Raw genomic sequence first — 25,405 nt, 5'->3', positions numbered from 1 at the left:
AACCCAACACAATAATATATAATAAATTAAATCAATGACATCACTTTACAAATTCTGTTGTTACAATAAGTATAAAGATTAAAAATATATGACTAAAATCTTAACTCCAACTTTATTTTGCCTATGTGTGAGTTATAACATAAAAATTGTAATAATATTTAATAATTTTTTTATTTCATAAGTATAATATTAATAAAAAAAATTTAATTATACTATATTAATAACATACAATTTTATATTATTAATTGGTCACAAATATATATATATATATATATATATATATATATATATGATAATCTTATTAGCTTTTATAACAATATTGTATTTTTCATAAATTAAAAATATAAATGTTGTGATTCAGGAATTGTGTGTTTTGTTGTACACATACCAATCTTATTTATAGAGTGAATACAATAAATGATAGAGATACTAATATCTAATATTATGGAAATTAATCTAATCATATCTCAAATTGATAGTGAGGATAATAACCATAATATATGTATCCACAATATCTGTAATATATTCACAATATCTGTAACACTCCCCCTCAAGCTGGAGCATATATATCATACGCACCAATCTTGTTACAAATGTAATCAACCCGAGGCCCTTTAAGCGATTTTGTGAACACATCTGCTAACTGGTCACTGGAGGCGGTCGGAGGCGGCGATCGGAGGCGGCTATCGAAAGAGGCGGTTGGAGTCGGCGACCAGAAGCGGTGGACGGAGGCGGCGATCAGAGTTGGCGGCCTCCTGAAGCGACGGTCGGAGTCGATGACCGGAAGCGACGGTCGGAGGCCGCGATCGGAGGCGGCTATCAAAAATGACGGTCGGAGTGGGCAACCGGAAGCGATGGTCAGAGGTGACGACCAGAGGCAGCTATTGAAAGCAGCGGTCAGAGTCGGTGACCGAAAGCAGTGGTCAGAGTTGGCGACCGGAAGCGGTGATCAGAGGCAGCGACCGAAAGCGGCAGCGAGTGGGTTTCGCCGGAGCTAGGCGCGTGGGCTACACGTGCCAACAACGGTGGTGGCGCGTGGCAGCGTCTTTCTCAGAGCGATTTTCGGCATTGTGTTTGCCGGAGGAGGGCGCACCTTTCTACCCTATCAACGACCCCTGCGGTGACGGCAGGAACCACAGTGGCCGGATAGCGGCGGTGGTGGCTACTTTTGCAGCGGAAACAGAGCTTCCAAGATCAGGAGCTCTGATACCATGTTGTGATTCAGGAATTGTGTGTCTTGTTGTACACATACCAATCTAATACAATAAATGATAGAGATACTATTCTCTAATATTATGGAAACTAATCTAATCATATTCTTAATTGATAGTGAGGATAATAATCATATTATATGTATCCACGATATCTGTAATATATTCACAATATCTGTAACAATAAATTTTTTTATATTAATAATATAAAAAATTAAACTTTAATAAAAAATAGTGATAAAAAATAATTTATAATTATGTTCAACTATTCGCTTAATTTCTATAATTATCCTGATTTTAAATTTTAATCTCGATACCAAAAAAACTATAAACTTTAATTCTTATACAGTTTCAAAAACTATTTATCACTGTCACAGTTTTTGCAGCGTTTATAGTTTCAAAATTTTAATAACTTTTTGGTACATGCTATATGTATTTTTTATTGTTGATAATTATGCTTGAGTTCAATAAAATTATTAGAGATGATAAAATTTTTCTTTCAAATATTTTGCAAAATTACATAATATTATTGTAGTTAAAAAATATAACTGTATACTCAAAATTCAAAATTACTTACTAACCTGGAGTAACCTCATTTTAATTGATCCGTATGTTCATTAATTTTCAATTTTAATAACTAAAATCAAAATTTATTTATTTTTATATATAATTTTTTGATATAAAATATATTTTTGAATTCTCAAACGTAGAATAAATTTATTTTTGATTGTCAAATTTAAATTTGATCATTTAGTTCCTATAATTTTAAAAATAATTATTATAATATTTTAGAATATTGATAGCATAATTACAATAAATAAGATAAATTGAGATAATTATGTAATATATTTGCTAAAAAGAATAATAACTAACAACATTTACACATTAAATTGAACTATTATTTTTTTTTGGTAATATATAAGAACTAAAATAAATAAAAATAACTTCATGTAGGAAGTCAATACTTTAACTCTGCTAACATTACTGGAAAAAAAGGAAGATACTTTATATCTCTTGATTTATTTTAAAAACAAAATAATTAAAAATATAAAACATATCAAATATTTATTTATGATATAAATTGAGCAATTATTTAAAGAGTTAATCAATGATGATTATCAAAAAGAATTGATTTTCTACTTTTTAATAATTAAAAGTGTAATTGTAAAAAAATTATAGAAACGAAAAGCAAGCGATTATGGAGAGAGTATCCTCTTTGAACATTAGGATAGAATATGGTGCGAAACGCCCATTGAACCGATCCAGATATTATTAATTACTGAAACAGTGTAAGAAAAGAGTCGCACCTGCATGCAAGACATGTGTGTGACTAATATGAAACGATTTTCTCTAATTAATAATTCTTTTCAGAAAAAAAAAAATAGAGTAAGGCTAATTTGGTAAATACAATGAACCCAGCCAAATTCTTCAATTTTCCTCCAGCCCGCATCTTTCGCAACTTTCTCTCTATGTAGAGAATTCTTCTTCTGTCCAGAGTAAATATCAAAAAATAAATAATAAAAAATAAGAAAAATTAAAAAGTGACTTATCCACGTACTTGTTTCAAAATAAACTCTCCCAGTTTAACTCAATATTTTATGTTTGTCCCTGTCCACAATTTTCTATGTAAAAAAATAAAACCCAATCTCTGTTATTTTACGCTGGTTGGAAGCTGAAACCGCTAAACTCACCTCTTGTAACTCAACACCTTGCTCTTCCAACTCAACTCAATTTTATTTTATTTTTCTCATTCGAACCCTTTTTGATTGCCAATCCTCAAGAACTGATCTTGCATGCAAACCCAAAACACATTATTATTTTATTTTATTTCTTAACAATTTGATCAATAATAATAATAATAATAAAAACAATAAAAGGTGCATGGTGGGGTTGGAGGAGCTATCTCTCTGAGAGTAACGCCTGAAGCAGAGACTGGAGAGGGGTGGTTTCAGTTTGGGGTTGTGTTTGTTTGTTTGTTTGTTTCCGCGGAAAACCCGTTTGGAAACTGACGTTTATTGTTTTGCTGATCTGGTGGAAGCGTCGCGACAGACAGAAACAATGGCTGGTGCCACAAATTGGCTTACGTTTTCGTTGACTCCCATCGACTCGCACTTTGTTCCATTCGACACTTCCTCTCAATGCTTCGTCGATAACTTTTATGGTAACGCCACTTCTCAAAACCACTCCCTAAACTTTTTCTTAATACCCGGAAACCTCTTTCCAAGTGTTGTTCATCACAACCCACGTGAAAAGCCTCTCCTATTTATACACTTCACAACCTCCAATTTTCTTTCTCACTTCCAAATCCAAATCCAAAAAACCCCTCCAACCAAGTACTAAGCTTGCGCTTCCTACTCATAGAGACAGCGTTTGCTTTGTTCTTATTATCATTTTTTTTTTTTTTAACTTGCAGGGTGCACAAGTTCCAAGGGCGTGATGGAGTCGCAGAGTGGAAACCAAGCACTTGTGGTGCCGAAAGTGGAAGATTTTTTCGAGAGCCAAACGGAGACTCAGGAGAATTCCTCGCTGACTCATGTTTACGACCACGGTTCTGCCTCGGCTTACTTCAGTGACCTGCAAGATCTGAACGCGATTCCTGGCCTTCAAGCGTTCCCCGAGTTGGATGACTCAGCCTACGACAGGACCCGGGTTGCACCCACCGAGTTGTCATACAAAGGAGGTTTGTCTCTGTGTGTCGCGGCGCACGGTTCTGATTCTGAGGTTAAGGCCATCGTGGCCGTGGAAAATGATACCCACAAGAAGGTGCTTCCGAATAACTTGGGTGGCCAGCGAACTTCTATATACAGAGGGGTCACAAGGTAGTAGAATTGAACCACCACCATCATCATTCATCAACTCAACCCCATCATTTTTTCTTTTCTTAAAATATCTTTTTTTTTTTTTTTATTTTAATTATTATTATTTGTTTTGTGTTTTTAATTTATGAACTATACTTGGGGTTCGGTTCATTAAATGAAATATTAATTTTTGTTTTGTTTTGTTTTTTTTTTTTCAGACACCGATGGACGGGTAGATACGAAGCGCATCTGTGGGATAACAGCTGTAGACGCGAGGGTCAGGCCAGGAAAGGGCGTCAAGGTTTTTTTTTTTTTTCCTCTAAATTATTTTCAACTTTTTATTTTTATTTTTTTATGAGTATTATTATTTTCAATTTCGATTATGAAAATATGAAAATGATTAGAGTAATAAAAGGGAAATAAATAAGGACACTGTGATGCTGAAAAGAGGGTTGCATGCGTTAGAAACTGAACTTAAATTAATGCTTATTTATTAAGATTGATTCACGGTTTCTTCAAGTTGGCGGGGGATATGGTATGCGTACATGTACTAATAATGGTGCTACTGTGCTGGTTTTCGTACTTGTACTTCAATTTTATTTTATTTTTCACACATTGGCTGGATTTTTTAGAAAAGAAAATAGGATTTTCTTCCAAAAATAAGGGATAGAGAAGTATATAATAAAGTAAAAATAATATTTTTCTAAAGGGGATGAAGAAATTGAAAGTTGGCTTCATTTCGTAGTGTTATTATTTATTTATTTTTTATTCTTTACAAATTTTGTTGTTCGAAAGAAAGCATGAGATTTATTTTGATCCGATGTGCCGCCGTTATGTCACTGTGAGTGGGGTCTGCAATTTCTTTCAGTTGATTTGATCCAATGTGCCGCCATTTTTTATGTTTGATGTCTCTCCTGTTCCGTACCTGTTTGAGACCGTGGCTCTGCATTCATATGTTACTTTTTTTTAATATGATAAAATTCATTTTGAGCTATTAAAATTACATATGCTTAACTAATTTAAGTACATTAAATTGCGAGAATAACATACTTGTGACACGACCATAATGAGAAATTATATTATTACATGGTTAGACATGTATTTTGTCACGCACAGAGTCGTTTTTTTTTAGTTGAAAAATGTGGTTACGTGTGTAAGAATTATTCCAAATATAAGACTATCTATTCTCCCTCCCTCTCTCTTAATTCTTTCCATCGTAGTGTATGCATTCTGAGTTTGGCTTTAACTTTTGCTTTTGCTTTTCATTCGCCAGGAAAGCTGGGTTTGACCATAACATCATGTTGAAATTTGCATTAACATGAATGTGGGGGCGTCCACTGTTGGCTAAAAGGGTTTTGACAGTGGGTCTGGCCCCGCAAATAATAATGTCCTCTTGGTTCTGAAACAAACTCACGGGATTTATCAGATCCTTGGATGTTTTTGCAGTCACAAATCACATAAAATTCTTATCATGATAATAATATTAATCACTTTTGCAACAAACGCGAAAAACTAGGCATTTTGTTTTGTCTGTAATCTACTTAAGAGAATAGGCAATGTGACATTTCTTTAGCTGGCTCTAGTCGGATTTTTAAGCCTCTGTGAAGTAAAAAATTTGAAAATTCACCATCAATCGGATATTATAAGTTATAACCTTTTGGTACAATTAAACCTTGATGGGTCCTTCAGTGTCTGTCTACTATTAGAAAAGATGGGTATCTCGTGTAATATCTTTTGGCTAGAATGGGAATGAAAAGAAGAGATCAAAAAGAGGGTAAAAAAATTAAAGTAGCTTCTGTGCAGGCGCCATTGCATGCATTCGATCACTTTTCCTTTGGTCGTTTACAATTTTAGCTTAGAAAAAGTAGTTTTTACCAGAATATTTTGACCACTTCATAAGGTGAAATCTGATTTTTCTTGGCTTTTCCTTTGCATGGGATGTGGCATTGTGCACTTCATGGCTGTCACCCTTCTTTTGACTGTTCCCACTACAGTGTACTTGGGTAAGAAATTTTGCTACTTCATTTTATTTTTGGTTGTTTCCCAACATATTTTAGATTTGATGCTGTTTAGAGATGATATATTGTGGTGATTCAGGTGGATATGACAAGGAAGAAAAAGCTGCGAGAGCTTATGACTTAGCAGCTATAAAGTACTGGGGACCAACAGCTACCACCAACTTTCCTGTAATATATACTGACTTTTAATATCCTGTTCAAATCTCTATTTGTTGTTGTGCATGAAATCCTACGTATACAGCTGAGTTGAAAGCATTAGAATGGGGAGTATTTTTTTTCTTACTTAAAGTACGTGTATTATGCTTTAATTGATACTAGTTAAAACGAAGCTTGGTGTTACCCCTGGTGTCATAGAAACATGCTTTACTTGGTACCCAGGAGGTGCCAACTGCCAAGTCAATGAAAGGTTTGAACAAAGTTGAGAAGGCCAACAAAGACTAGAATCTAGCATGGACCTCATTGCAAGGATTTAGTAATTAGTACGGACTTTAATTGGAGTGATCAAGCACTTCATTTACGAGGATACAATGCAAGAGGATTAAGTTCAAATGATCTTTTAAGTGTTTGTGGTATACATGTTTCAAATATAGATAGATTTTTATTGATTTATATTCGAGAACTAGAGTTGTAGAAAAAGGAATTGAAGATTTCGTTGGAGCTTATTGCTTAGCAAAACTTTTTATCTTCTAATGTCTCAGATTGCCAATTATACAAAGGAACTGGAGGAGATGAAACATGCAGGGAAGCAAGAATTTATTGCATCACTTCGGAGGTTTGCCTATGCTGGCCAATTATACGTATTTAGCACCATATTACAATGCAGGAACTAAAATTGAACTTGTCCTTATGCTTGCAGGAAAAGTAGTGGTTTTTCAAGGGGAGCTTCTGCTTACAGGGGTGTTACCAGGTTTGTAATTTACATTCTATATTGATTTGCTACTGTGTAATTTTAGTTTATGTTCCTCGATCGTTTCTCTTGTGTATGTGTAATTTAACATACACTTTGGATTCTCCAGGCATCACCAACAGGGTAGATGGCAAGCAAGAATTGGCCGAGTTGCAGGAAACAAGGATCTGTACTTGGGAACATTTGGTATGTTTTCAGCATTTACTATTGCAATCTCACTATTATACAGTAAGATTGAATTTGTTTAATGAATTGTGGTTAAATGCTACGGTTGTTGTCCAATTAATAAGTCCTCAAGCAAAGTTTTAACAGTAGATCAGTGTAATTAGCTTGTTTGGATTTAAGTTAAAGTGATTTTTTAGAGTTTCTACACTATAATTTTTATTTATTTTTTATTTTTTTAGAGAAACTCTCAAAAGTTATTGTCAGAAATAGACTTAATTTTAACAATCTAGAACATTAATTTGTTGGTATGACTTGAAAGTTGAAACAACTCTTATCCCATGCATCATGTTCTTTGTTTGTCTCTTTTTTGAAGTTGAACATTTTTCGGTTCTTGCATTGTTACAGCAACTGAAGAGGAGGCAGCAGAGGCATATGACATTGCAGCCATCAAGTTCAGAGGTTCAAGCGCGGTGACCAACTTTGAGATGAGCAGATATGACGTGGAAGCTATACTGAATAGCTCTCTTCCAGTTGGTGGGGTAGCAAAACGCTTGAAGCTTTCCCCAGAATCTGAGACCAAAGCTCCTATAAATAGCAGCACTCAACAACCTGAGGTCACAAACGTGAGTAGCAGCATCAATTTCTCAAACATTCAGCCACTTGCTTCTATACCCTTTGACCCTGCACACACATGCTACCCTCACAACCTCTTCCACCAGTTTCACCCCACCAATGGTGCAAGTAGCACCGCTGAGTCTTCTGCAACTGTGACCAATGCAAATGCAACAACACTCACTACCCTACCACCACCACCACCACTTCCTGGGTTCTTTATATGGCCTCATCACCAGTCCTATAATTGAATATATTGTTGAAAATGATCAACTAGCTAATTTTCTGTTTGCTAACAAATCGAAAGCTAGTCTTTGGTGCAATTTATGCCTCTGACCTCTCTATAAGCCTTTTTCCTGAGAAGAATGAAAGATGGGAGTTTTTTGCTCGTAAAGCCGAGTCATAGTAACTGTAGGAAGTGGATTATGTATGTAACTCCTCAAAAGATGAGGAATATTGAGTTGCGGATTTTCATATCTGAACTAAGCTTTCAAATTGCTCGATAACTTTCAGCAGCATAATAAATACTTCCTCCTTTCTTCTCCAACTTGATCGAGATTGTGTTATGTACACGTAACATGCATGCAATTGTGGACGTTTGTCGGGCGCTATTATATATATTAGGATTTTTTTTTCTTTTTGAAGAAATATTTGGAGTTTTTTTTTTTTTGTAAATGATTATTTTGTATTTTTTTTTTTGTAAAAATTATACATTTTAAACAAGTGTTGAGTAGTGTTATTTTTCTAAGCTTTTGTAACTTCAAAGTCATACCAATATATTTTGAACATTAAATTTTAAATATTTATGCATTTTTATTTCCAAATCTGTTTTACATTATTTTTTAATTGTTATATGAATCAAGATTTGTTAACACTAGGTGTAAATTTAAAAATTTATATCAAATATTGTATTTTCAATAATTTTTTTTGTATAATATAACTTTGACTGATTCAATTATTAATTGTGATATTTATACTCAAGATTATGTATATTAAATTTTAAATGATTTAAATTTTTTTAGATATATTATTAAAAAAATAGGTATTATAGATTTTAAATATTATATTATATATTAAAATAAAATAATGTGATAAATTATTAAATAATTTTTTTAATTATGTAAAATTTGATAGTTATGCAATATTAACTGGATTTAATGTGATATTTTCACTAATAGGGACACTAATAGGTAGAATTTATGCAATAATATTTGATAAATTTATTAACAAAATATGAATATAAGGACTAAAATAAGAGTTTTTGAAATTATAGGGATTAAAAACAACAATTTTAAATTTTAAGGACCAAAAACAGAATTATCCTAAATTTGAGGGACTAAAAACATATTTAAGCCATTTTTAAATTTATAACTGGTGCCAATGAATCTTGAATCTTGTTATATTATTAAGTATTAATGGTAAATAAACAGTCACTTAATACTATCATCTTTATCATGGTTGTCAAACTCGCGAGTCAACTCGTAAACTCGTACGAGTCTACGAGTCTAGAGTAGTAAAACGGGTTAACTCGCGAATATACTCGATTTTTTGTAGACTCGGGCTGACTCGAGTAGACTCGGGCTAACTCGTTCAGAATCGCGAGTGTGACGCTGAGTCCACGAGTCTAGTTAGGTTTTTTTTTCCTCCCCTAAATGCCCCAAAACGACGTCATTTCAGCTAGGGTTAGTAAGTGACCATAGTGTTTTTCCCTCTGCGCATAGAACAAACGCTGCCTCCACCATTCTCGCGAGTTTGATTTCTCTCCCTCCGCCGCATACGAACGCGCATCCTCTTGCTGGGAGAGGAACGAATCCTTCACGTTTGGTAAGTGCTTCGCTGTGGGTGTTCGACCGCGACTGCTCGTCGGTAGAAGGAAGGAAGCTAGTTAAAAGAAAGGAGCTTCCCGTCGTTCCAGCTTCCGGCGCCGTCATTGCAGCTTCTGGTGCCGTCGTTGCAGCTTCCAGCGCCGTCGTCGTAGCTTCCAGCGTCATCCCTACAGTTTCTGACGAACACCCACCAGTCATCGTCTGACTTCGTTACTCGTTAGTGGACTTATGTGTTTTTGACTTTTGGTTGTTCATGTATGGTTAAAATTTGTATTATGACATTTTATTGTTGTTATTTGACTTATTTCAGACTTAGAATGTTGAATTAGTGATATTATATTGTGTGTTCATGTTTTTTAATATCTTTTAATATTAGGTAGACTTTTATGAGTCTATGAGTCGAGTCTACGAGAGCTCCACGAGTTTGTATAGACTCTCGAGTTTCATAACTTGATCTTTATTCTTTTATATATATATATATATATATATGAGGAGGGTTCAAACGACACCGGTATAACTTTTATTAAGTGTTACACCGCTTAATAACTTTATAGTAAATGTGAATTTTGAAAATCCAACCGTTAGATTGAAAGTTCATATCTCTTAGATCATATATGTCAAATTTTATATTAATCTAAGATGATTTGATACTTCATTCTCATAAAACAAAATTGACGTAATATATACATTTCAAAATATACTAAAATATGAACACTTTGATTACCTTCAAGTTGTTGTTCGATTTTAACAAAATTTGACATATATGATTTAAGAGATATGAACTTTCAATCTAACGGTTGAATTTTCAAAATTCACATTTAATATAAAATTATTGAGCGGTGTAACACTTAGTAAAAGTTACACCGGTGTCGTTTGAACCCTACTATATATATATATATATATATATATATATATATATATATATATATATATATATATATATATATATATATATATAGGGAGCATATCAAGTGAGAAGAATTTATTATGAGAAGGTGAGAATGTTAAAATATAACCCTTAGATTAATCAAGTGAGAGAAAATTAATCTAAGGGTTATATTTTAACCTTCTCACCCTCTCATAATAAATTCTTCTCACTTGATATGCTCCCTCTATATATATATATATATATATATATATATATATATATATATATATATATATATATATATATATATATATATATGCCTATCATCTAAACATAAACGGAAAATTTATGTGACTTCTTCAAAGAGTATGCCAGATTTTAGAAGAAAACCACAATTAAATTTTAGGCTTATTCTATGACTCAACTACGCGTTTTAGCACTACTATGGAATGAAGTATTCAAGCAGAATTTTCATTGGTACCCAGAGCCAAATTTTAATGGTGTATTATGTTGGTGTTTGTAGGTGGAGATCAAACTTGAGGTCTTTTGATATATTTAATTAGTCTTACTCAAGTTATAGTAATAATTCATGCGCGTAGAGGCATAAAAGGTCTTAACGCATATGAAAGGTGTCGTAAGGGGGAATCTCATGATATTTCCGTTGATATTGGTATGTATAGGTTTGAAAGATTCTCAACTCCTTGTAGTAGTGGATCTATATATCTACAATTGGACTTGGTAACATATTGCACCAATATGCGATTGAGAAAAATATTAGATTGGGCTTAGTAATTGTGTCCATTATTCATTCATGTGTGTCTAAGTCCACTTGACGGGTTTTAGAACAATATGCATTTTATTTTTTTGATATTTTTTGTTATCCTCGATTTTATTTTACTTTTAATTTTTTTAGTCTAATTAAGTGTTATTTAAAATGAACTAAACTAATATTTTAGCAGTGCAATAATGCACAAGAAAATATTTTTACATCATTGTATTTATTAATAAATAAATATTATAACTAAAATTTATCTAAATAAATATTTTTGAATATATAAACTATTATTTGAATTTATGATAAAAAATTATACTATGATACAAAAGTTATTTTTAGCTATTTGTGTAAGTGTGATTGAAGACAATCAGACGGAATATACAATCTGTCTGTATACATTAAATATCCATTATTTATTAAGACTAATAACAAATTTCATTTGAATGTTTTATTCCTTAATATATCGAACTAGAAAGTTATCTTAAAAATCAAAAATCTGTTAAAGAGAACAAAGTCATGCTTTCAGTCAAAACCAAGGATGAAGATCCTTAAAATCACGGAGAAAAGCAAATAAAGACATTGTTGTTGCTGCTCTACACTAAGATTACTTCTATAAGCTTCATTTGGTATGAAAAGATAATAAGTAGCCTCTTTTATTAGATAAGAGGTCACATTTGGTAAAATGCATTTAATGTTTGCATTAAAGAATCAACACTTATCTCTTATCATAAGGAAAAACATTGAAGACAAACGAAACAAACTTATGAGCTAAACTCAAAGTGTTGCAACAGTCTTCTTCTTCAAAACTACTATATTAGAATATTTTAAGTTTAGAAAGAAGAAGAGACATATTTTATAAATTATATGTGTATAATTTTCATTCTTTCTTGTACAAAGCTTTGCACTATATTGGTTGTATAATGTCTGAGTGAGACAAAATAACATCTTTGTAACCTTTATAACTACTGTTGTATGGTTATGTCTCAATAGATTCGTCTATAAAATAATACTTGATTGTTAAGTCTAAAGAGGTTTGTTGTTAAAAGAATACTTGGATAGTTGCTTGAAGAAGCAAGTCAAAGAATATTTAGGGTTAAGCCAAAAACGACTTGTTGAAAGAATACTTGTATCTTTGTCTAAAGATAATGAAACTCAATTTAGTTAGATTGAAAACTAGACGTAATCTTGATAATTGAAATGAATCAGTATAAAAATACTTAGTGTTCCGTATGACTTCTCTTAGCACTCCATCTGATTAGTACTACTACTTTACTACAAAAAATGAGTTTTTGATATATACTATTGAACCCCCTTCCAGTGTCTATCTTTTCTTCACAATATATATATATATATATATATATATATATATATATATATATATATATATATTAACTCACTAATCCATTATAACAATTATAAATATTAAACATTATTTTATTAGTCACTATCTAATAACGATTATTAAAGGTTTTGTACTTTTGATTATTGTGTCTTTGGAGTTCCAATGCATTGAGAATTAAACTCTCAAGTTGTAGACGACTCTTGGTTATTGCATCTTTGGAATTCCAATATAGGAGAATTAAACTCTGTACATGCAAGAGATTCTAAATTTTCCACCTACATACATTTTGAAAGTTTTGCCTATAATAGTCATTTTGGTTTTGTTTTATTTTTTGCATTCTTCTTAAAACTTTTCAAATTCTCTCTTTGATCTCATCCATTTTTCTCAAAATTTAGAATCATGGAGGGTCCTATAAATACCATTCAATTGATAACTACAGTCAAAGATACATGGAATTTGCATGTTCGAGTTATTCGATTGTGGGTTGTCGATGATCAATACAGTCATGTCGGAATGCCGTATTCTCATGAAATGATCTTTCAAGATCAAAAAGTAACTTTTTTGAGATCGACTTTTTTCTTTGAAATTTAGTTTTTGAATTGTCAATATTCTGATTGCTTTATTTTTTTATTTTCATTTTTGTCAATGTAAGAAAATTCACACTATGGTGAGAAAAAAATTGATTTATAAGTTTTAGAAGTTGCTTCGAGAAGGTGAATCATATCACATTTTTTACTTTGGGGTTGGTCTAAACAACGGTGAACATAGGACCATGTCTCATGGGCATAGGTTGAATTTCCAATATGAAACCCAAGTAAAGCATCCGAAGGCTTTAACCATTCAAACTACTCATTTTTGCTCAATTACTAATCTTTTTGTTCTAGATTTAAAATCAACAATCCTTAGTTGGTACTGGTTTTTCATTTTTCTTGGGTTTAATTATTTAGCTTTCCATATACTTTGTTTTACTAAAAAAATTTTCTTCTCTTTTAAGATGTCATAACAATTTTAACAAGTGTTGGAAGTAAGAGATTGATTGATAAATATGAAAATAAAACTAAGATGAATGTGATTCAACTATGTGTTCTTGGATATCGAATGGAATGTGCACTTTTTGGAAATTATGTTGATGAGCTTAATTCATTTGTTGTTATTGGAAATGTTTGTAACACTGTGGTTGTCATTCAAATAGCAAAAGTCAAGACTTTACAAGGTTATATTGTTTTATGAGATTAATCGAATTTAATTCTTGTTAACTATAACTATTTTTGCTATAATTATTTTTGCTATGTACAGGCAAGTTGAGTCTTTTCGATGTTTTTACTTCTACAAAGTTGTATTTCAATGTTCAGACTCTTGAAGGAAAAGAGTTACGAACAAGGTTATCACATTATCTTAACTTGTCTCTTTTTTTCAAGTTTTTTAATCATTCATTTGTGAGATTCGCTTTTCTATGTTTTCTCTTCTTTTTCACTAAAGGTTCTTGGAACGTTCTGATGCGGTGTCAGAGACTCTATCCCAAATTCAAGATTATTCTCAACTTCCTGTTGATGAAAATTTTGTTAGTAACACCCCACAAAAGACTATTGAAGAGCTAAAAGATTGTTAGGAGGTTTGATTCCTCTTACTATATCTTCTGAACTTTTACAAATTCTCACATTTTCATTTTTAAACAATTTTTTGTTGTCTTTTAAGGATTGTTGTTGCATTATTTTGGCTACTATCGAGAATGTTTTAGAAGGATCTTGGTGGTAAACTACATGCAACAAATGCCATAAATTAGTGTATCCAGATTCTGGAATGTATTACTATGAGAAAACCTGCAAACATCATGTTATTGTTATTATGCCTAGATATCGTATCAAAGTTAGGTTGATTGATGAAACAGATTGTGTGACTTGCATAATCTTTGATCGAGAAGTAAATGAATTATTTAAGAAGTCGTGTTTTGAGATGATAGAAGAACAAATATGTTAGGCAACTGGCATTAAAAGAGAGAATAAAAGGATAGAAGAGAGAAATAAACAATACTAAGAGTATTTGTTTTTTTGGTGTATCTAAAACCTTACAAGGTGCCTCTATATATATAGCATAAGGAAGAGGCAAGCATTACAAACTAAGTGATGTGGGACTTAATAAGTAAGTTAAACTAAACAATGTGGGACTACTTCAATTTTAGAACTTAGACTACACACTTAACAATTCTCCCACTTGGAGTCTGAGTTCTAGTTAGCTTCCTTGTAAGCATCGAGTTCATATGCTCCTTCGCCTAGTGCAGCTTTCTTTATCTTCAATTATCCCTGAAGACCAGCTGAGGTAATGCAGAGCCTCAGCTTGTCAGTTGTAACAGTCTTAGTTAGCATATCTGCTGGATTTTCTGATCCTGAAATCTTCAGCAAAGATAATTCTTCATCATTTATCAATTCTCTAATGAAATGATATCTTAATTGAATGTGCTTGCATCTAGAATGGAAGACAGGATTCTTCGCAAGACATATAGCACTCTGACTGTCACTGAACAATGGAGCATTCTTTTGTTCTTTCCCTAATTCACTGAGAAAGTTCTTTAGCCAGATCATCTCCTTGGCTGCTTCTGAGATAGCTATGTACTCAGCTTCGGTAGTTGAGAGAGCAACTCTATTCTGAAGCTTAGACTTCCAACTCACTGCAGTTCCCCCCAAGGTGAAAATGTAACCAGTGGTGTTTTTTCTAGTGTCCAAATCTCCTCCCAAATCTGCATCAGAGAACCCTTGTAAAGTGAAATTACCTCTTTTGAAGAGCAAATTTATTCCTGAAGTACCCTTCAGATATCTTAATATCCACTTTACACCTTCCCAATGCTTCTTCCCGGGATTCGATAGGAATCGACTGACAACTCCAACAGCATGTGCTATGTCAGATCTGGTGCACACCATGGCATACATTAAGCTCCCAACTGCTGATGCATATGGTACTCTTGACATGTGGTCCTTTTCTTCAACTGTCTCTGGAGATTGCTTCTTTGAGAGCTTCATGTGAGTTCCCAAAGGGGTGTTCCTGATTTTGGCATCTCCAACATTAAATCTGTCAAGAAGCTTTTCTATGTATTTCTCTTGAGACAACTTCAAGACTCCTTCTAGTCTGTTTCTAGAAATCCTCATGCCAAGAATTTGTTTAGCTGGACCAAGATCCTTCATCTCGAAGTGGTCTGTCAATTGCTGCTTTAGCCTGTTAATTTCTGTCATATTTGGCCCTGCAATTAGCATGTCATCAACATATAGAGCAAGGATAATATAACTGTTAACATATTTCTTAACATAACAGCAATGATCCATGTCACATCTGCTAAATCCTGAGTTTTGCATAAACTCATTAAATTTTTTGTACCACTGCCTTGGTGCTTGTTTCAAGCCATACAAGCTTTTATGAAGCTTGCATACAAGATTTTCCTTGCCTGAAACTTTAAAACCTTCTGGCTGAGTCATATAAATATCTTCATCTAAATCTCCATGCAAGAATGCAGTTTTAACATCTAACTGCTCCAAATGAAGATTCTCTGCAGCAACAATGCTCAGTATGACTCTGATGGTAGTCATTTTTACAACTGGAGAGAAAATCTCTGTGAAGTCAATTCCTGGTTTCTGCTGAAATCCTTTGACCACAAGTCTCGCCTTGTATCTTTTTCTGCCATCAGATTCTTCCTTCAGCCTGTAAACCCACTTGTTTTGTAGAGCCATCTTTCCTTCTGGCAATTCAGTTAACGACCAAGTACCATTCTTTTGAAGAGATGTCATCTCATCCTTCATTGCTAACTCCCACTTGACAGAATCATTCCCCTGTATAGCCTCATCGAAGTATTCTGGCTCACCAGCATCAGTCAACAATAAATAGTGCAATGAAGGAGAATACCTTTCTGGTGCAACTGAAACTCTGCAGGATCTTCTCAAAGGAGGAGATGCTGGTTCTGATTCAACCTCTATATCTGTACTCTGGCTTCTGTTGGTTACGCCGCTTTCTGAAATTTCTTCAAGTTCTACTTTCTCAGAAGGCTCTGGCAACTTGTCTGTATCAATAGATTCTGCAGAAAATCTATCCTTATAAAATAGATTCTCATTAAAAGTGACATTCCTGCTTTTGATGATTTTCTTGTTTTGGTCATCCCAAAATCTGTAGCCATACATGTCAGAACCATAACCAATAAAATAACACTTTCTGGCCTTGGGATCCAATTTGTCTCTACTATCAGAGTCTATCAAAACATATGACACGCAGCCAAATACTCTTAAATGTGAAAGATTTACCTCCTTCCCAGACCATACCTCTTCAGGCAATTGATAACCCAAAGGAACTGATGGTCCTCTATTTATGAGATATGCTGCTGTGTTGATTGCATCTGCCCAAAACACCTTAGGCAAGCCCGATTGGATCCGCATGCACCTAGCCCTCTCGTTCAATGTTCTATTCATTCTTTCTGCAACACCGTTTTGTTCTGGTGTTCCTGGTATTGTCTTGATCATTCTGATCCCATGTTCTGAACAGAAGTTCTTGAATTCGTGGCTATTATACTCTCCACCATTGTCAGATTTCAGACTTTTCAACTTTAAACCTGTCTGATTTTCAACTTCTGTTTTCCATCTTTTAAACACAAAAAACACGTCAGATTTATTTTTGAGAAAATAAACCCATACCTTTCTCGTAGCATCATCGATAAAGGTGACATAATAGCATGAGCCTCCAAGAGATTTCACTGGAGCTGGCCCCCAAACATCTGTATGCACCAATTCAAGCCTTTCTGTTTTCAGTGTCTTTCCTTGCCTTGAGAAACTAATTTTTCTCTGTTTTCCCAAGATACAGTGTTCACAAGTGCCGACTTCTACGTGCTTTAGTTTTGATAACTTACCCTTTGTCGCCATTAGCTTCATTCCTTTCTCACTCATGTGCCCAAGTCTTTGGTGCCACAAGAATGAATTATTGGCAGCCTCAGTAACTGCTATCATGTTCTCATCTGCAACCATGTAAAGTGACCCTCGCTTCTTTCCACGAGCGACAATGAGATTGCCTTTCTTGACTTTCCATGCTCCATCTCCAAAAGTGGTTTCGTGCCCTTCATCATCCAGCTGCCCTACAGATATTAAATTTCTTTTTAAGGCAGGGATATGTCTGACATTTTTCAGTGTCCAATGGCTCCCACTTGAGGTCCTGATGGCAATATCTCCTTTTCCAACAATATTCAGAGGTTTGCCATCTGCAATGTAAACCTTTCCAAACTTTCCAGAAACATAGTTAGTCAACAATTCATTAGAAGGAGTGGTGTGGAATGACGCACCTGAGTCCATAATCCATGACTCAATAGGACTATCTAGGCTGCAGATTAATGCATCGTCTATCTCGTCAGTTGCTGCATTTGCGGATTCATCATCATCACGTTTCTTGTGATTCTTGTTTTTCTTCGGAGCTTTGCATTGATTGGTAAAGTGACCTCTCTTGTCACAATTCCAACAAACAATGTCATTCCGGAATTTTGGTTGACCTTTAGCTCTTGACTTTGATCTTCCTCGGCTGTTGTAACCTTTTTGAGTGGTTCTTCCTCTACTTTCAGTATTTAATGCTGAACTGGAAGTAGAACTGGAAGGTTCCTCGGAATCTCTCCTGCGAACATCTTCGCTCAGGATCAGGTCGCGAATGTCGTTGAGCTTCAACTTGTTATCCCTTGCAGAACTGCTGACTGCAGTAACAGTTGCAGCCCAACTTTCCGGTAATGATGACAATAGTATCAATGCCTTCACCTCATCTTCAAATTTGATTTGTACTGACTCTAACATAGCAAGAATAGTGTTAAAATCATTAATATGATTAATCACAAGGTTACCTTCTCCCATCTTAAGGTTGAACAACCGACGCATTATGTGTACTTTGTTGGCTGCAGATGGTTTCTCATACATGTCTGATAGTGTCTTCATCAGACTTGCAGTTGTCTTCTCATTGACGATGTTGAATGCGACATTCTTGGCCAATGTCAGCCTGATCACGCCAAGAGCCTGTCGATCTAGCAAGTTCCACTCTTCCTGTTTCATATCGTCTGGCTTCTCCCCTATTAAGGGTTGATATAACTTCTTTTGATACAGATAATCCTCTATCTGCATCTTCCAGAAGCCGAAGTCTTTACCATCAAACTTCTCTATCTTCACCTTCCCTTCTTCTAATGCCATTGCTCTGCTGCTGAGAAAAGCTCTTGCTCTCTAAACTGAGACTCTCTCCTCTTAAACTGAGGAATTCTGAGAAAAGCTCTCACTCTCTAAACTGAAGATTATTCTTTTCTGTTGTGGAAGATCAGATAAAACTGCAACCACAGAGCATACTAAGAATACTCTCCCGAACCTAGAGCTCTGATACCAGTTGTTAGGCAACTGGCATTAAAAGAGAGAATAAAAGGATAGAAGAGAGAAATAAACAATACTAAGAGTATTTGTTTTTTTGGTGTATCTAAAACCTTACAAGGTGCCTCTATATATATAGCATAAGGAAGAGGCAAGCATTACAAACTAAGTGATGTGGGACTTAATAAGTAAGTTAAACTAAACAATGTGGGACTACTTCAATTTTAGAACTTAGACTACACACTTAACAAAATAGAGGTATATTATTTGTTTTAGTTAGTTCAAAGTAACATTTGCGGTGTGTTCAAATTTCCATGTATTTTCTATTGCAGATTAGAGAGTTGTTTGATTTGCCTATGGATTTAAAGAAGTTGGTAGGCATGGTGTCTTTATTTGTTGTTGATGTGAAGTTATCTAAGAATCCAAAGCTCGCCACGACTTATTGTATAAGCAAAAATTCCTCTGATTTTGTGTTAATTAAACAATTCAAAGATTCTGCTATAGCTTAACATCCAGTTAGTCGAAAGGTTTGACGTCATTGTAATTTCATTTCTAAATTCTAATATTTGTCTTTGTATTTAATAATTGATAATTGATTTTTATCATGTTCAGGACTTTCTTGCTCGATTCGATATTTGTGATCCTGAAAAGTTATTTGAGCAAACAGATTCTAAGTTTACACTGAATGCCAACAAGTCTTTGGAAAATTTCGTTGATATTTTTGCTCATGACTTTGAGAGTGTTAACATTGATGGTGTACCTGAAGTTGGGATTGTGGATGAAATTGAGGAGACTGATTATACTCCTTCCAAAACCTTTGTTGCTGGTGTTCAATCTGGAGTGGTAGATGACACTTTCAGTTGTACCATGAAAAAGAAAATTTAGATATAGAAAAAATATTAGAACAAGTTTAAAGTTTATGTAGAAGGATATTTCATGTAGGCACAATTTGTCATGTTTTGGTTGATGTGTAGTTGTTTATGTAAAATTAAAAGATGATCTTGGATCACTCAAGAGTCTATAAATTTTAATGATAACAAACAATTTTTTTTAGAAGAGACTTTCAGATGAAACAAATATCAGATTTTATTTGTAAGACGAATGACATTAGACGAAGCATACAATCTAACTCTTTGCTAAATTTATTTATCATTATCAAGTCAATTTATCATTTAGAGCATCGAATATTTTATCCATTAACAAATCGAATGAAACAGCTTCCTTGAAGACACCAAAAGTTGTTAGGAATGGAAAGTCAATCTTGCATCAGGAAAGAAAGAGAAAAATCTCAAAAATCACGAAAAAGTAGATAGGGACTCTAAATGTGTTGCACTGCTTAGATTTAGTCACTCCTACGGAGCCAGGATTTCAATACTGGGGGGCCGAGAATTGAGAAGGCAAGAATTGAGAAGGCAAGAATTGAGAATGATCAAATGAGGCGCTACATTTTTTTAAAAAAAAAAAATTCCAAAGTGATACCACATAGCAGGCCGTACCAGAAGTCCAAAAGTTGAATAAAAAAATAAATTTGGGTTATTCATTTAATTATACATATGAGTTTATATTAAAAATAGGGGGTGCCATATAGTAATATATATGTATATAAAAAAAAATTAAAATTGTTGGGGGGGGCCGTGGCACCCGTAGGTCCCCCCTTGGCTCCGTCCTTGCTCCTTTTCACCCTACCTAGCGAAATAATGAAAAGTAGCTACCAAGATCATATAAAAGATGACCATTTTCACGTAATTCATTAAATGCTTGTAACAATGGTTAATTTATTCTCTCTGGTCTCGAAGAGAAGACAAACGAAGCATCTTGAGAAGATTGCTCAACAATCATCTTCTTTTAAGCTACTATATAAGGGATTCTCAATTAAGACAACATACAAGAAGGAAATAAGAAAGACAACAAAAGAAGTTACCACATTGTGAAAAATTTTCAAGCAAATACATTGTAGGTAAATTCTATCTTGTACAATTTCTTTGTGCTTAATTTTCATAGCATCACGTCTAGAAGAGATGAAGTTATCCTTGTAACTCTTTTCAAATTTCTATTTGGAAAGATTGAGCCTAAAGAGGCTTATAGTTAAAAGAATACTTGGTTATTAAGTCTGGAGAGACTTATTTGTTAAAGAATACTTGGGGTTGTTTGCTTGGAGAGGCAAGTAAAAGACTACTTGTAATTGAGCCAGAAGTGGTTTGTTATTAGAATACTTGTATCTTGTGAAAGATAGTGGAATTCGATCTGGTTGGATTGAGAATTGGACATAGTCTCTATGAGATGAATCAGTATAAAAGACTTGTACTCCTTTGTCTCTTGCATTTCAACATCGCGTTTGTCAAACTTTTACTACTTCATTGTCTCCAAAAGTGCGAGTTTTTGATATATACTATTCAACATGTGTATCTCTTCTCCAACAGTTTGCCAGTACCTTTGTTTGGTGTTTTATTCTATGGTTTGTTTATCTTACTTGTTTTTATTTCTTATGCTCTGGGTTCTGTTTAGTTCAAACAAGTATCACTATCCTATTTTTTTTTTTTTTTTATACTTTTCAAACACCAGGCCCGTTAATGTTCACAAGTTCTTATGTTCCTAAAGTGACCTTTCTAATTTTTATGAAGTAACTATCCATAATAGGTAAGTAAAAGCATAAATCACAATGATATTTTTTTAAGTATGCTAGTCTATTCTTCTTTTCCCTTATACTTTTTTGGTTTAGTGACTCTAATCACATATGTGAAGTAAAATTCTAAATTGAATGTTGAGCAAAATCTTATTATCACGGAGTAATGCAGAAAAGAAAAACTTTAGTAACATAACTTTGACAAATTGAATGTAACACACTTTCTAACAACTTTCCTACCAATGAAGTAATCCACTTGAAATTCATTTTTTAATAGTGTGTTAAAAATAACTAATTAAAGAATGTGTTGTTGGTTGTTCTCCATGCAAGAAAATATGTAAGCTTAATTACCAATTTTTGTTGTAGTTGCCTATTTGTAAGACATTGTTCTAAGATGATAGAATAAAAAATAGAGGTATGATTTAGTTAATCCTATACTAGGTCCCTTTATTAAGAATATGCTTTAAGCTCTCAAGGGACCAATTGAAAATTATATAACTAATTTTCATTTTTCTTAAAATCTAAAAATCTATAGTTCAAAATTTCAATTTGGACCTTATTGTGTTATATAAATTCTTTCATTTAAAAAAATGTAAAATAATTTCTTTTTAAGATTGAATTTTAGAGCATTATTAAAAATGTGAACATTAATTAATAAAGGAAAACATCATTTTCAGTTAAAGAAATGTCTAGAACTTGAACAAATTTTCTTTTTTTAATTTAATTTTGGTAGTCTTGTATAGGTCACAAGTAGTATTTTTCACTTAATCTAATATTTTTTAAACTTAATATATAGTTTAATTTTGGATCCTCATTGTTAAAATTTTTAAAATTTTTGTACATTGCTTTAGAATTATATAATTAAGTGTCATTTTTCTTTCTCTATACACACAGAGTGATAACTACTTTAAAGGGATAATAGTACATTTATCCTATTTTTGATATTATAGAGGTATAAAAGGAAAAGTATTTCTAATTAATTAAAAGGTGGTCTTTTAATAAGATACATTCATTAAAGATGTATTCCTTTAATTTTCTATTAACTTATACTAGAAGGTGGAACAAGAAATTGATAGTAAATGAAAATAAATGAATTAGTTTATAATAACAATGACCTTTTTATTTGTTTGGGCACATGAATGAATATTAAAGGCTATTCTTGTGACTTAAAAACCATCAAATTGAATAAATGAATTAATTGATAGTAGTAGTGGCTTTTTAATTTGGGTTAAGCACATAAATGGAATATTAAAGGTTAATTGGGTGACTTGATAACTATCAAAAAAATGGCATAATCATTTATTGTGTGGTACTTCTCATATGACAATTTCTCAATGTAAACATGGCTTTTCGTAGACAAATCTATTTTCAGTGTTGAGGTACTACCTTTTCATTTTCTCTAGGTGTTTTTTAATTATTGACCATGTCTGTATAAAGGCTTCATTTACTTTTGTTGTTTCCAGGACTTGGTAATTCTATTGCAATGGAAAAATTGGCAACAATAAAATCCTTAACCAGAGAAATGCAAAGGCCTTTCAAAGCTTGGTTTTGAACAGTGAAAGAAAGAAAAGTTTTGCTACCTTTGCATCATATTCTCCTTCCAATCAATATTTTTCTACCCTAAAGGAAAATTTGGCTCATTCTTGCGGTTCATCTAACCAAAGATGTCAACCTCTTTCCTTAAGTAAATAGGTTATGCTATTTTATAAATGGTAAATTCATTTATTTTTCATGTTAAATTCTTGAACTGAATTTTTTTATGTTTTAACTTCCAAAGCTAGAGAGACAAAATAGAATTCCACTTAATATCATCCTAATAGATTTTTTCTTTAACCATTTTTTTTAATTTGTACATTTAAAGAAATAGGTTGAATTTCCTCGATTGTTGTGTAACTATGACGTGGATGTCATACTGTTTCAATAGTTTATGATACTGTTAATGTGATTCAATATACAAATTATGTTCAAATATGGTTTGTAGGAAATAATAGCTCTCTGTCCCAACCTATTGCCTCTCATTTATTCAAAGCTGAAAATAATTTCAGAAAGCAAAAAAAATAATGGTAGTTATCTATTTAATTGTACAATAACATTGGCCTATAGAAGAATTTGAGGTATATTATAAAGATAAGGATAGTTTACTAATTAAATTCATTAACTATTTATCTATAGAAAATTTAAAGTGGAGTGGAAGTTCTGCAATTTCTGAAGTTATTGGTCCATCATCTCATGCTCAAAGCAAGAAACAAGTGGTTCAACACGAGGATAGTATATCGCATCTGTTACTAGGAGTGTTAACCAATTTATTAATGAGTTGAACCTGGAAAAATTTGAAACACAAACTGAGTTATTAAACTTAGGAAATCAACAAGATGCTACAAATAATAATTTAACTCCTTATACAAATTGGTTGAAATGGAAGGTATATCTTAATTGCATCAAATTTGTCATTGTATCCATTTTGTTATTATAATTATTATTTTTTAATTATGTCATTTTATTGTGTAGAACTTTTAGAAGTAGGTTATCCTATTCACTGTAAATCTTGCTATGCAATGATGTGGTTTGAAGAATGATCAAAGAGATAAAAAAAAAAAAACCCTTCGCATGTTGGATTCTCTATGGGTTGCATGAAAGGTAAGGTTCAATTGCCTTTTTTGGAGCATCCTCCCACATTTCTATGGAACTTAATGATTGGACATGATCTTAGATTTAAAAAATTCAAAGAGAACATTAGATCATATAATAACATGTTTGCTTTCACCTCTATTGGAGGAAAAATCCATTCTTCCATTAAGGATGGAGTTGGTTCACCTTAATTCATTCTTACTGGACAAAATTTCCATAGAATGGGAAGTTTGATCACATTCGGAGGTCAAGCTCCAAAGTTGTCAACTGTATATTTATGACACTGCTAATGAAGTATCAAATAGATTGAGTTCTTTTAGGTTTGTTCTAACTATTTTTTCTTTCATTCAAGTTTTTAAATAACTCTCATATATAAATTTAATTAATTAATTAATTTTTTTTGATTTGTTGAAGGAATGAGGAATCTGGTTCTAAATTGGATGCATCTTTAGTAGAAGACTTATAGAAGATGATTGATCATGATAATGAATTAGCCAACAATTTTAGAAGAGTTAGAGATCAACTAAAGAATGATGCTTCTTCAAATTTTCATTTGTGACTTTATAGATCTAGAGGAAGAGATGTAAGGATGTATAATGTACCTGCTTCTGATGAAATTGTTGCACTTATAGTAAGGGATTTCGATACATCAAACAAAGGTAGGGATATTATTGTTAAGAAGCAATGTGGAGAGCTTATGAGAATTCCAAAGACACATGTTTCTTTCATTCCATTGTAGTATCCTTTGTTATTTCCAAAAGGTGAAAATGGTTATTATGACAACATTCCTCTTAGAGAAACTGAAGCTCATTAGGGAAAAAGTTGATGCAATGGTAACTATAAGAGAATGAATGACTTTTAGAATTCAAGAAAGATTGATTGAGTTTGGTATTGTGGCTAATGTTGGAAAGTTGTTTTAGCAATTTTTAGTAGATGGATTTTCAATGATTGAATCACAATGCCTATCTTTCATTCGAAATAAGCAAGCAACAATCAAATAAGATATTTTAAATGGTTTAGAGGAAGCAGTCAATAAAGGTGAAATTGATATGAGTTTACAGGAAAATGGGTTGTATTACGTACTTCATTTACTAGAGGCATGAGATATATGTTCAATAATTGCTAGGATGTTATGGCGATTGTAAAAAGTTGGGGTACCCTGATCTTTTTATCACCTTCACTTACAACTCTAGGTGGCTTGAATTTAATCAGTTCATAACTTATAGAGGTTTAAAGCCAAAAGACAAGCCAGATATTTCATGTTGACTTTTTAAAA

At 32.9% G+C, this 25,405-nt stretch overlaps 1 protein-coding gene and 1 pseudogene across 2 annotated transcripts; both read left to right on the top strand.

Annotated features, from left to right (window-relative positions):
- Positions 1–2,723: 2,723 nt before the first annotated feature.
- On the top strand, positions 2,724–8,258 carry LOC109799892 (AP2-like ethylene-responsive transcription factor AIL7). Of its 2 annotated transcripts, none has more exons than XM_020360540.3 (9): positions 2,724–3,372; positions 3,625–4,030; positions 4,228–4,310; positions 6,004–6,012; positions 6,107–6,195; positions 6,726–6,799; positions 6,884–6,934; positions 7,044–7,120; positions 7,505–8,258. In XM_020360540.3, exons 1-9 carry the CDS (start codon positions 3,270–3,272, stop codon positions 7,960–7,962), a joined length of 1,350 nt encoding a protein of 449 aa, XP_020216129.1. In that variant the 5' UTR covers positions 2,724–3,269; the 3' UTR covers positions 7,963–8,258. The 2 variants fall into 2 exon arrangements, with proteins under 2 accessions (XP_020216129.1, XP_082931098.1); XM_083074972.1 differs by lacking the exon at positions 2,724–3,372 and adding an exon at positions 3,405–3,544.
- A 5,221-nt stretch (positions 8,259–13,479) lies between these two features.
- LOC145957857 (uncharacterized) lies at positions 13,480–14,499 on the top strand (annotated as a pseudogene).
- Positions 14,500–25,405: the final 10,906 nt, after the last annotated feature.

The sequence above is a fragment of the Cajanus cajan genome, chromosome 5 (assembly GCF_000230855.2).
Source record: "Cajanus cajan strain Asha chromosome 5, NIPB_CcT2T_4, whole genome shotgun sequence".
In the NCBI taxonomy this organism is placed as follows: Eukaryota; Viridiplantae; Streptophyta; class Magnoliopsida; order Fabales; family Fabaceae; genus Cajanus; species Cajanus cajan.
This window is presented reverse-complemented; position numbering and strand designations above follow the sequence as displayed.

Bases quoted from the DNA above. Each gene is read 5' to 3' on its own strand.
- LOC109799892 (XM_020360540.3), top strand. From the start codon at position 3,270: ATGGCTGGTGCCACAAATTGGCTTACGTTTTCGTTGACTCCCATCGAC. The intron at 3,373-3,624 runs GTAACGCCACTT...TTTAACTTGCAG, and splicing joins CTTCGTCGATAACTTTTATG to GGTGCACAAGTTCCAAGGGC. The intron at 7,121-7,504 runs GTATGTTTTCAG...GCATTGTTACAG, and splicing joins TCTGTACTTGGGAACATTTG to CAACTGAAGAGGAGGCAGCA.